Source organism: Dendronephthya gigantea, unplaced genomic scaffold (genome assembly GCF_004324835.1).
Source record: "Dendronephthya gigantea isolate DGI-Jeju-01 unplaced genomic scaffold, DenGig_1.0 000018F, whole genome shotgun sequence".
In the NCBI taxonomy this organism is placed as follows: Eukaryota; Metazoa; Cnidaria; class Anthozoa; order Malacalcyonacea; family Nephtheidae; genus Dendronephthya; species Dendronephthya gigantea.
Window position 1 is genome coordinate 1,376,820 of NW_021163028.1, and position 13,717 is coordinate 1,390,536.

The 13,717-nt window shown below is 39.2% G+C and overlaps 1 protein-coding gene across 1 annotated transcript; it reads right to left on the reverse strand.

Moving 5' to 3' along the window:
- Positions 1-1,194: 1,194 nt before the first annotated feature.
- LOC114520801 (potassium voltage-gated channel subfamily A member 7-like) lies at positions 1,195-8,863 on the reverse strand. Its single transcript, XM_028541133.1, has 4 exons — positions 5,290-8,863; positions 3,814-4,042; positions 1,817-1,960; positions 1,195-1,526 (listed from the first exon to the last, which is right to left on the reverse strand). Exons 1-4 carry the CDS (start codon positions 6,064-6,066, stop codon positions 1,195-1,197), a joined length of 1,482 nt encoding a protein of 493 aa, XP_028396934.1. The 5' UTR covers positions 6,067-8,863.
- Positions 8,864-13,717: the final 4,854 nt, after the last annotated feature.

Here is a 13,717-nt window from a genome sequence, read left to right on the forward strand (position 1 = left end):
TTCAAAAATTGCACATTACTATTTACTTTCTTATAAACTTATTAATTAAAAATTATGAATCACTCGTTAAAAAGTAATTACTTGCCAATTACTTTTACATTACTTTTTTCTAATTTCAGACCCAACAGTGTCATGTCTGGAATTAGGTGTAACTCGTTTTATGGTAATAAAACGAGTTACACCAAATAAGTAAAAAAATATATCCCACTGATCTGTTCAGAGTGTTAAAAAAACTGGATAGGCGAGATTTAAAGTTGTTTTAAATTTTAAAAAAGCTCCAGGAGTATATTTTTTTATATTTGGATTTCTTGATATACTCTGTTTATAAAAGTGGCAACTGACGTGCTTTTAGTTTTAAACTTTTTTGCCTTAAAACTGTGTCTAGTTCAAATTCATATTAAAGGTGATGTTCAGTCGGCAATATAAAAACGCACCGTTCACCTTTTGCTTTGCAGCATTTCTTAAAATGTAACGGTTAAAAAGGACCAAAAGAGCAATCAGTAATTAGTAATGTGTTACTTAAGTAACGAGTATTTACAGCATTATACTTGTTGTCAGTCACACTTGTGCTATGTTCACCAAACCGGGGTATTTTGTTGCCACGGGCAATTCAGAAAACGTTTTGTGAAAACGAAGGTTGAGGTTCTCTTGCGTGCTTTACCTCATCGACCATGTTCACACGATACTGCATGATATACGAAAGAAGAAGAGTTTTACATTGCTTCATGGCAGCAACACAATCCATTGTTTTGTTCGACGTACGAACTTTGTTCCGTTTTCTAACTCTATACCAACACCGTGGGAACAGGTGTCCTAGACCCCGAACCTTTCTGCGTTCCGTGTCGTGTTTACCAAGGCTTTGAATCATCGGAATTAAGACGTACCGAAATTTTGCTTTTTCCCAAGTTTTATTATTGCCCTTCAAACTCTGTTTTCTAAGCGGTATATGTTCAGACATAGTCGCCCACCCTCGCCGATATTTCTCGGTCGGCACATTTTTAGGAAACTGGGCACGAGAAGCAACGAATTAATCATTATCTTAAATGTGCAAGTAGTTGCTGCAAGTTGATCATGACCCCGTAGTTTGTCAGTGCTAAAAATTACCCACTTCTAGGCTTTAAACGTTTGAAATACGCAGCGTTTCCATTTCCACGTCACTGCCCTCAGTCCCGTTCACCGGATCGTTGCAATTGGTCACTTGCGTGCCCTGATCTTTGTACTCTGTGCGAGATTCATTCCCGGACTGTGGATCGGCAGTCGAGTCTTTGTTAAGAATAAAAAAGGTCCCATATCAAAGTACATTTCCTCGCTGGACTTGTTGTTCGACCGTCGGCGTCGGAGACTGGCTAAAAATTTTTTCAACCGATTTTGCTTCTCGATCTTGTCCTTGCTCTCGGGCGTGTCTCCCGACTCTCTTCGCTGAGTTTTGCTGTAGAAGTGTTCGAAATTCGAGACTATCACGGGAACTGGAAGAGCAATGGCCAGAATTCCGGTACATGCGCAGAGACACCCGACTAGTTTACCAACTGTAAATACAAGAAATTTTATGAGAATGTTTTTTAGGGAGATACTTATTGATCAATTCATCAAAATCATGTGCTTGGGGATGATTACTTTTATGAATTTGTCCCAACAATCTTAGTCGCTGAACGATTTTCAAAAGTGGGCCCAGTTTTATGACCAGTTTTATGACCAGTGGTCCCAGTTTCAAAAGTGGGCGAAGTTTTAATCACCTCAGGCTCGGTGATTATAAGCCTATATTCATAAATAGACTAAAGCCGATTTTAAGGGGGTATTGTTCCGTTACAGAACTTACCAAATGTCTTTGGATACATGTCGCCATAGCCGACCGTTGTCATGGTAACGATGGCCCACCAGAACGAGTGCGGTATACTTTGGAATAGTCCACCTTCGTCGTCTATCTCGGCATAGTACACAGCACTTGAGAATAATACCACACCTGGATCGAGGAACAAGTATGTACATGTTATGGCGCGTTTACACTATGCAATTTGTCGTATACGATTCTTACCCTGGCGTATGTGAATATGTAAAAAACACATACAAACATGACAATTCAAATTCCGCCCCGAACAAAATGAGAAAAATTGCGACACGGGCCCTCTTTTGCATTCGTCAGAATGATAATTGCGTGTACAATTAATCGTATAGTCCAAATTGGGCTTTAGTGATTCTGCCGGTACATTTTTTGGATATTCCGCACAAACAAAAAAGCAGGTTGTATTTTGTTGTTACGAGGCTGTTCAGAATGTTTCACTCCACGATTACTGAAATCGCATATTCGCTGTTTTTGGACCAGGAACTGGTCCCTAACTGCTGCTAATCTTGTTGTTGTTGCTGTTGTTGTTAGGGGGCGACGCTCTTTAAAAAAACCCTAAGGCTCTAGCATTACTTGTTTGATCGGAATGAAACTTGGCACAATTATTCTAAACAATATTCCGCATCGATTGACGGAGTTCGAATTTTTACTTTTGACCTTTGAAGCAAGTTACAAGCAATTCTTGAGTATATTTGCAGCAAATAATATATACATATAATTAATATTCAGCCTATATATAAGTAATCGCAAACGATTAGAAATACATTGTCCTCTCCATTGTTGTAAATACAATCACAGTTAATGCCGGTAAAGCTGCTCACGAATGTGGACGACTAATTATGATTAATTATAAGCTTTATCTGTTTATCAAGTCATAATCTTGGAGCTCTTGGGCGTTTAAAGATTTTCACAAGATCGAAACTCGGTCACGCAGTTCCTGGTCCGGCCACTATAGTACGATCGTACTTGTTGTGTAAAGTGTTTGTTATACCGGCTTTCGGAAGCGGAAACTCGAAAAGTGCCGACATTATGGCCTCATAATGCATGCACGCGCATTACAGCATTAGTGCATTACTAACAAACCACACTGCCGGTTATATCAAACTTACATTATAAATATAATGGTGATTAAATCTCATAAATAATTAATTTGTTTGCCAGTGGCCACAACGCCGACTCAAATTTTCTTTTGACCGCATGCAACGCTGACCGGCATATCTGACAATTCCGAGAAAGTGCGGTTTCAAGTCTAAGAATATTCAATTAGGGTTGTACCTTAACGGTCAAAACAAAATATCCAAAACCTCGACCGAAAGGCGGGTCTGATCTGTCGGTCCTAAGGTTTGCAAGTAGTAAATGATTATAACCGGAAAACTGATCTTTCTTCGCGATCTTCTTTAGAGTAGATTACGCTTCTAGGATTGTCGGTGAATGTTAAATCATATGAAGTTTTTGTCTTGGTTTATATCTTGGCCACAGCATAGGCAGCCCTGAAATGTTTTCGTTCTCTCGTGGCGCTCGCGCGTGTACGCGAGTCTACTCGGTCACAGTTCGGTCATTTCTGGGCTGCCTATGGCCACATTAAACTAAAATACCAGGCTAGGTGGGGTTATTAATTTAATGTTTGATCAAATGATTTTTTCTTGGTGCATCGTTGAATTTTTTTTCAAACGATAGGGGAAGCTCCATGGCCTTCATTTGATAAACGTATACTTCATTTTGCAATTTTAGATTCTGTTTCGAAAAATTCCTATTTTCTTTTCGTTGACCAAATGGTCAGCTATTTTCCTTGCTTTGAATTCTTTCCCTGTGTTTATTGGGCTGATTCGTGTACGATTTCACACTGTCAGCATAATTTTACGATAAACATTTCAATACAACTATATTAATAGTAACAAGTTCAATAAATAGAACTAAAATTAAAGAAATTAAAAGAAAAAATTAACGGACAGAAAACGTCTCGTAAAACTCACCAACGCTAAGGAAGAACACGAGCAGACCCAACTCTCCCATGCTTGCTCTCAAAGTCATCCCCAGTATTTGCAGTCCAGTGGAGTACCGTGACAATTTGAATATACGAAACACCCTCACAAGCCTGACCGCCCGCAACACTGCCATTGAAGAGACGTTGGAATTCTGCCCACTGAGCCCGAATGAAATGAAGAAGGGAAGAATAGCGACCAGATCAATAATGTTTAGTACCTAAAACGGGAAATAGTCAGACAGAAGCTTAAGAGGTAGACTAAATTAATGGTTTTAGGCCATTGGCCAATAGTTATAATACATGCACTAGGAATAAATTATATATAGCACTAGAAAAAATATCTGGAATAAGTTTGGAAATTGTGTAGTTGTCCATGATAATAGCATATTTACACACTGCAATTAGCAATACAAATATATTATGTTTCTGTATATTCAAATTGGGAACCATAACTATTACTGCAACTATAAATAATTGGGATTTGCTGTTAATCATAAATGCCGCAGCAGTAAAGAATAAAAGCCGCAGTAGTAAAGATTAAAAGCTAGCCTGTTTCAGATTTCCCAATAGCTAGCCCCCTATAGCTAGCCTCCTATAGCTAGCCTCCTATAGCTCCCCCCCTATAGCTAGCCTCCTATAGCTACCCCCCTATAGCTAGCCCCCTCCATAGCTAGCCCCCTATAGCTACCCGCCATAGCTAACCCCCTATAGCTATAGCTACCCCCTATAGTTTCCCCCCTATAGTTAGCCCCCTATATAGCCACAGCGAAATTACCCTTGGTACGAGGTTGCCCTATAGCTAGCCCCTTTAATTAAATTTTATGCTAATGTTTATTAATGGTCATCATCGGTGGTGATAATGATGTTGACGATGTTTATGTATGATTGTTCATGATAGTGACAAGAATTCAAATCCGGAGATCAAAGCTGCGCATGGCAGCTTTAAATCCTATGGGGACATTTAATATTTCCTTTGCTGCATGTCTGTAGCGTTAGATTGCAAATTCGAGGCATAGTATCGTGGTATTTGTCATGTGCCCAATGCATCAACTGACAATGGTCTGCATGGTCATGGATAATCAGATGAAATGCCTCATTATCTGATGTTTTTAATGCATTCTGCACATGATTCGCCCTTTGCATTCACCTCGCAAGGAATTTAACACAAACAGAACTGATAAAAATAGGTTGAGATATCAATTCACATGAAATATGTACTAAATGACTATTGATATGTCATTCATAATTATGTTATTGAAAGCAGTGGATTTGCAGCTTTAGCTTTCTATTGGTAATCGATAGCGTTCAGTGGGTTTGGATGGAATACGTCAATACGACGGCATCACTGTGCCAGGGATAGCGCTACTGAACAGATGTTTCCAAGTTATGGTGGTGATGATCAACGTGATCGTTAATTCTATGATAGTGATAAAATTGATAAGATATACGAATTTAAGATGCATACCTCTATTAGGAATCTGCACTTGTTTGGCGCGGATAGAAACCGTATCACGTACTCTATAGTGAACCAAGCGATGCACACAGCTTCGATATTGAAGAACACCATGTGATCCCTCGTCTTTCCGTCCTCGCCTTTCTCTTGGAATACTGGCAAAGTCTCGATACAGAACAGCACTATGGACAGCAACACTATGGCGCAACTGAACAATGCAATGCCGCGAGCGCTGTTTGACGTATCCGGATACTCGAAAAGGCTCCAAATCTGAGCTTGCAGTTTGTTCTTGGGCAGAGACCTTGGCGGCTCAGGGATGACGTTCTCCCCTTTCACCGTTTTTATGACGTCTTCGCCCAATTGGTAGAATTCAAGTTCCCTTATAAATAATATATCCGGTACGTTGGGAGGCCGCAATAGAAAGCCTCCGCTCTGGTAGTAAGTCAGCACCGATTCGAAGCATAATCGGTTGCGGTCGAAAAAATACTCGTTTCTTTCATCATCCCAAAACTCGGCGCGTTTCTCGTGGTCGGCCAGAAGCGTGTTGGGATAGCGTTGTATCGTGCTTTCGAGGACCTCGTAACGCGCTCCGCAAATGTTCACGACAAGTCGCTCCTTGCGGTCGTATTTTGGCAACCGTGGCGGGCCGTTCCGTACAGGTTGTGACCCCATTTGATTGCCGTTCGGCTCGTTGAAGACGTCGTTTTCTGGTAGGGTTTGTGGACTAGGCCCCGCACTAATGCTCGCTCGTTGCACAGCTCGACATTTGCTATCGCTCCAATATTGCATTGCAATATCTTCAATAATCTCTTCAACCTCGCTCTCGAGTTTCAAAATAGATCGGACATTTGTGATCTATCAAGGTGCTAAATCGATGAACAAGCAGTCGATAAGGTACTGATGACAATGTATCGGGCCGAAACTGATTCCAATGGACTTCGAATGAAAAACTGTTAAAAGTACAGTTTTAGTAGGTAGTTTCCTAAATTTTGAAGGGGGAACGGATGGAATCAGATGTGGTGATTGAATGATTTATGCGTGCACCAAAGCTAAACTCGATATCTATGCAGTCTAACGAGAGAGATTAGCAGGTACTGATTAGCGATTTCTTAATTTGCAACAGTTTATTAGACTAGAAAATAGCCCCTCGAAGTATCAATGGCAAGTGGTCTGGAATAGCAGTTTGCTTCCTGACTCGATGAACACGTTTAGGCAATAACGGGAAAAATCCGAATGGTATATCTGACAAATTAGCGATAGTGAAACCTATTCTCGAAAGCTAAACTCGGTCAGTATGTTCGGTTGATGAATTTTTTTCTCAAACGGAGGCCAAACCTCAATACTCAAGCGATTAATAAGATTTGGTAATTGACAATTAGTCACAGATTAGTACGAACAGCAATCACCGCAATGGAATGTTCACTGGATGTCTAAAATAGTTCTTCTGTGATTCGTTGTATTTGTGAATCTCTGAAAGTATTTATTTGACAAAATGTGATCCTAATGAAATGGTAGGAATGCTGTTAGCTTCCCGACAGGTTTTTTTATCACGGTATATAATTTTTCAAGGTAGGTGTAGTTTACCAGAATGATTTATATGGTGTTTTCCAATGCCGATCCGCGCTGTTAGTTGACAGCCGGGGAATTCTTCGATTCGACGATTCTGTGTTTTGAAGTATAGACAGACACGTATCAAGTATACCGATTGTGTTACAATATCAGATCCAGCTGGATGTTGTTTAAACTTGGTTATCTGTTCTGTCGAGAGGTACTTGAAAGCCTTTCAGGAAATCTGGTGCGCAGATGATCCTGTAGTTGATCACAGATTATATTCAAAGGCCCGAGCGAATGCTGATAGCTCCAAGCGGTCGCATAGAAATTTCTTGTAGTTTTTACCCTTGCAGTTACGCTGTAATGAATATGTTCTCAACGCACACTCGAGATATAAACAGAATTCAGCCTTTGCCTTTAGACCAATCGATTTCGGAGATCGCGCTGGAAACTCCAGAACAAACGTCCTCTTTCGACAATTATTTAGGGTTTATCACTAATATCTTACTTTAGATCTTGGCAGCTCGAGTCCGACCAAGTGCATGTAGTATCCGAATGTCTGTGTTTTTATGCTCGTTTTCTTTTCACCACAGACTCAATTTAAATTGATCCGACGATCTTTTCTCTATTAAAGCGCCCCTTGTAACAACAACTATACAATCGAGGTTAACAAATTACAACTGTTACAACAGAACTTGCCCGAGCAGAGGACTGAATACAACGCAGTAAATTAGAAGTTCAGAGAACTTCACCGGCCAGATAATAGCATAGAATTCGTTTTAATCACCAAATAAACCCACTTTACGAGCACTTTTCCAGTGAAATCCCCATCTCAGCCATTACAGACAGGCCACATATTTTACAAAACCGAAATTGATTCGAGTAAAGCTTTAAGCTGTCGTCACCAATCGGCGAAATATCTGTCCCTCAATTCACTTGGATTACAAGGAATTTATCCCAATTCAAACAAGTAGATTAGCTCTGTGGATCCTTGCCGAAAATTTTCCGTAATTGCTTTAAGTATAACCGGCTTCTTTCGTTCCAATTATACAGCACAGATTTGCGAGTGTTTCTTTTACACGACCCAACAAGTTGCATATAAATGGCCTCGTTTTATTGTTCAACCCATTGTAATGTGTATAGGCATTTGTCTTTAGACGGGGCATTAAATAGCACTTTACAAATACGATTGAATAGATACGCCGTTGTTTGGCGCACAAAAACACACAGCCTTTGTAATGCTAATATCCTAACTATATGCAGTAACCTCGAAAGCTACCAGTCGACCAATATCGTTTTGCTTCGTAAATTAAATTCCTGCTGTGCGCAACAAGTCTACACAAGTACGGCCTAAGCGCATTATATAACCCTGCCGAGATTCGTCCGGTAAACACAGCAGAACTACGACGAAAATATGCCCTAGCTTTTTCTAATCCTCGCTGCGACTCACAGCATTTTAAGCCCGATACGTACACCTGAAATATGGCGGTGAAATTGCATTTTTTCGTCATCTCGTTTGTTTTTTTACGCCCGTTTATCCGTTCATAGGACCCAACAGATATGGAAAGTTGTGTGTTTTGTTTTATAGTTGGTAATTAATTTCCAGCCTTGGACACATGTGTAGTGTATTTGACAGCTCTCCATATGTTCCATCCTTCTCATTGCAGTTTCTTACCGGCTGGTCATTAAGTCTGTTTAAAGTTTAAAGACGCACGATATATACTGCTGCTTGAATGGCAGTGACCTCAGCTGCGTAGGTTGAAATGTTTACACAATGACGCATTACAAGCAGGATTCCATCCCATTCCTTGACGTTGTACAGTATTCTATATTTTATGCAATTTGCACGTTGAATTTGCACGGTTACTATGATAAAACACTGCATGATCTAAAACACTGGAGTGAGTTAAATAAAATGAGCCAATTTCTAGTGATGAACACCAAAATCAGCCCTCCTGAGTTATTGTTTCAGGTCACCGCTCCTGACATCACAAAAAATATGTAAACAGTAATTGGTTTGACATTTACATTCCCGGCCTGGCAAATCTATATCCATTCACTTATATAATGTCGCAGGAACTTTAAAATAATATAGTTTCAGCAAAAAACATTGCCTAAAGAGGACCTCCCTGTCATGTTTCATAACAAAGGCCAGTTCACACCGTGCGATATTTCGTCTTCTGATAGATGTAAAGACTAAGGAAATGGTACGTTACGTTTGATGTTAATGCGGAATGCTAATGCATGGGAAGACACATAAATTTCTGTGCATTTGCGGCGTCATTGCCAAACGAATATTGGTGAACTAAACCTCGCAATCATGTCATAAAGTCTCGCGACAATTTGGCTTGCATTCGACTACAGACATGGATTAAAATTCAGGCTGGCTCTAAGAAACGAAGTACGCGGTACATTTTAGAATAGAGCCTTAGAGGGCTCATACTGTGCCATTGTCTTGCAATGTTTATTGACGTAGGCTTTCTTTTGGTCATTCGGCCCGAGCTCTCGACTGAGATTTGGGCGCTAAATTACCAGTAGCATCGTGGATTTCATTGTAAAGTACTCTTTGGTATATACTTCAGCTTGCAATAAATGCTGAGTTCTGGCATTGCCACAAATCGCATGGTGATAGCCACGCCGTTTAAACTCCCAGGACCCGGCTTAAGAAAGGCGTGGGGATCGTAGAATATCCCGGATTATAACCACAATATAATGGATGGGACAGCAGCGAAGTTTGGTGGCGGGCTAAATATTGTTTCAAGGAAACCGTGATCATCTGACAAGCTATGAATTTTGGTTGGCTTTCTATGCCATCGAGAAACTTTAACTTTCACCATTCCACCAATTTGGTCCTGATCCTAAACGTGGAATATTCTAAAATACAACTGTTTTTCAGGCATTCGTGAGTTTTCAGGCAATTCAGGCATACATTCAAAGGTAAATTTCGTTCCATGAACACATAGGATCCTGGGAACGAGACTGTTTTCATTCAAGTGTTTGCTCAGCAAAACACGTAAGAAGGGCTCTGGGTACGAGAATGACGTTGTCATGTTCTACCGTTGATTCTAACGAATTTACACTGTCAATGGACACCGAAAGCGGTCAAAATAAGACAATCGCGGAATACATAACACTTCATAACACTATATCGTGGAATTGACACGGATGTTAAAAGGCTTCAGCAATTGGTGATTGATGACGACACTCAGGAGTGTAAGGAAGTAAAAAAAACATTGCTGAGGTGACAATTAGGAAATGTTGATTTTATAAAGGCAAACTATGTTATCTAAGCCGTTTATATAGGAAAACGTAGAAACGAAAAGAAACAGCGGACAATTCTAAGACAACCAAGAGAAAGGAAACACAAAACTAGCGATATCAGTTAAGACAGGCCCAGGGAAAATCCGGCCTTATAAAATTGAACGACTGAGCAGCTAGCGTGCAGAAGTCTTTCTGTATGAAATGGTACTGAGCAGTGTGAAAATTGATATCAGCAAGCGAGGCTGTAGACCTATCCCACAAATGTTAAAAAGGTTATTAATAATAGTACTTTTCTTGCAAAGGTTTTCCCACTAACAGCATTTTGACCGTATTTCTCACTCCTGGATGCTCACTCCAGTTTTTTTTTTAATGCGTATTTTGCCGCAGACTAGTCCCTAGTCCTCTTTAGCGCGCCTTGCATTCATGGCCTTGCATTTTGGTTTTGCCGGCGCGGCTCTAGGCTAGCGCGGCTCCCGCACTGATCTGGGCTCCCGCCAATATCAGCAATTAATATTGAAATCCAATGATTGTAGAGCCCATCGTTTCAGTTGAATTGTACGAGATTTCACTGCGACAGCGCTACTGATTTAATCAGAGACGTGCCCCATGATGGCTTTTGGTCTCTGGGACCGGGCTATTGTTGTCATAGTTGTAACTGAGCGAGGGGCGTACCGTTGTAAAATTAAAGTTGCAAAAGTTTACTCTCGTGAGACGTGTGACGCCCGTTTAATGCATTACTTAATCACGCAACGTTCTTATATAACCGGGCTGGCAGTGAGGCAGATATGTTAACTGTTGCATAGAAATTTGTTTCATTTGTGCTGATCCGAACAGACAAAATGCCAATGGAAGTAGTCTGATAAGTAAGATGCAGTGAGATTAATACAAATCAAATGAGAAAACCATACACAAACATGTCATTTCAATATCGAAATAAAAGTTTTCCTTTTATTTTGTCAAAGATATTGCACGTGTTGTTGCAGTGTTTTGCCTTTTGGCAACGTTTCATAGCCGCAGCGTCAAATTGTCACACTCACTCAAAAAGACAATCTGAAATTCCAAATTCGAAAACGGGAAATGATATTTGACCAAGAATTATGAAACAGAAAATATTTTGAAAATATTCAAATTGAATTCAAATCTAATTTACAATAAACCTATTAATATTAACATATAAGTACACAATAAGTTAATATAATATGCTAAAACAATTCTTTAACTGTAAAAAATTAATACTATATTAAACAAGAAACATTTTTATAATGCATAGGCTTTCCTTGACTTGGTGGAAATTGGATCTTAGTTTTTACAGAACAGGAAAAGCCACAACATATTAAATTTAATAGTGCTGCAATTTGTTGTGTCTTTGGACTCTGGGTTATATCAAATTGCACCAGAAAGGCATCTGTTGGGTGGTGTGTGGGGATATTAGCTTGGACAGCTAGGAAATATCTTGTCTTCAAGTATTTACTTGTAAAACAAGTACATTTTGCAGAACAATTGGCTAATAAAAACATTTAACTAAGCATTTTCAAAGGCAGCCTTAAAAATTTTTTTGTTGAAATTTTAGGGTAATAAAGAGTTTCCTATAAGAATTTTGTATCTGAATTATTTGAAAATTTTGCTTTCTTTGCCCCTTTAAGAACTCACTCCAGTTTAGTCCCTTCTCCATCAATGTATTTATTGGGAAATTGGGATATGGGAAGAGCTAGCTAGTTTGTGGGTAGGAGAAACTAGTTGTATCCTTTGTCACGAAGATCTGTGATATATGAAATATCAGAACAGTATGCCGGAAGAATCATAGAAAAGCAGACATTCCGAATAAAAAAATTCCGATAACTTTGAGTTTTGTAGTTGTTTTGCAAATGCATGATTCCAGCAGATTGTCAGCAGCTAAGACTGTGAATCTGGCTTATTCAAGGTTATGCTAAAATAATCCCCTCCCCCAACAGGGTGGTACCACTATCATATAAAAATGTGTTAAAAATTGTCTATATCTCTGTTTCTTTGGGTTCATTTTGTGCTGGATTATGTTCAGATTGTTCCATTAAGGGCTTGGATACAGCCTGCTCTTTCTTACTGACACGTTTACTCGCATTTCTTACGAACAGCGATTTCCCTCTGTGTTCAATAACAAGCCTAGCTTGATCCTCTGGACTCTTCTTTTCAAAACAAAAGTTCACAGTAGAGTTATTTAATTTTGAAATGTCTTTGGCCAACACTGACTCCCAGTATTTAACACATTTTAAACGGTTAATTCCAACGTCGCTTTCAGGCAACTCTAAACTTGGCGTGTTTGCTTCAATCCATGTGTTAATTTTCTCTTCCCCCGTATCACGGTCTAATACAGGGTCGAGCTCCAAAGCTTCGCCAACAACATTTATAAGATCCAATTCGTCTTCGCTGCTTCCCAAATACCGAGCATATTTTGGTTCTGTTGCTTCTTGCGTAAGACAACATAATCCCGTAGTCGTACAAACAGGCGGTCTACAACAATTCTGTCCCATGGCCACTGTATCAATTCATACTCGTATATATCACGAACACTTTGTTTAAATACCAAGATGACTGAAATTAAATCTTGGAAACATGAAATATATTCTCGATGTTTCAAACGCTCTTCAAGCACGGCGTGTCCGCTCTTATTGATGCCTCGAGGTTCTTGAATGAAGATCAAGTTACATGCTTAAAAACGTTTACAAATCAATATTTGTTGTCAAATTTGAGTCCATTGCAAACATGTGACAGTGGGCACTGGTGTGACTAAAACAATATGGCCGCCCGCAAAGTAGGTGACAAAGGACTGAATCTGAATCCCAGTCAAGTCACGATTCGAATAGTTATTATTGTTATATTGGCCCATGCGGTTTTCAGTTTACAATATATTCTTTTAAAAGCATATGTAACTTTTCCAATATTCGTAATTGTAAACTGAACTAGGCTTGCTATTTTGTTATGATTCTTTTACAACACAACTAAGTTGAATTAACTAATGGCGTTGTAAATTATGTATTACAACTACTCTTGTATGTAACTAATTCGTGCACAATTAACAAGTCAAAATTATCAATTGTAACTATGAAATATTTAGAAAGAGTTTTGATTGGCCAATGTCCGTGCAGCTGCGCCGGCAATCAACACACTTTAATTATACATGGCTCAATATGGCTCACTTTAGGCTATAATCAATACAACTAGCGCTCGCCCACGACTCGCGCTTCCCTGCTATTTCACGAAAACATTTAGGCTAAACTAAAGCCCTGTTTGCACTACATTCGATTTATCGGCACGGCATCGCTAAATGGGTATCCGTGTAAAAAGTACAGTCTAGGTAAAAAGAATACAAAATAGAGCATTCTAATTGGTCGCTGAGAAAGTCGGTAACTGAACTCCTAATATTTGGCGGGAAGAATTGAATTGTACTTGTCACTTATTTCTGTCAAAAGTTTCTGTTTTTCAAACATTAATATTTCCAAAATAATGCCGTGAATTATTATATCGATATTTTACATAACAGTGAGTGACATAACAAGTTTCATTGTTTTTTGATTTTTTTAATTTACTGATTCATAATGAATTGTTACAATTACAATAATGATAAAGACAATTACATATTTACAAAAACAGT

Coding starts and splice junctions, on each gene's coding strand:
- LOC114520801 (XM_028541133.1), bottom strand. CDS start 6,066: ATGCAATATTGGAGCGATAGCAAATGTCGAGCTGTGCAACGAGCGAGC. Junction 1,961..3,813: donor CGTGTTCTTCCTTAGCGTTG/GTGAGTTTTACG, acceptor TCCTCGATCCAG/GTGTGGTATTATTCTCAAGT. Junction 1,527..1,816: donor CATGTATCCAAAGACATTTG/GTAAGTTCTGTA, acceptor TTGTATTTACAG/TTGGTAAACTAGTCGGGTGT.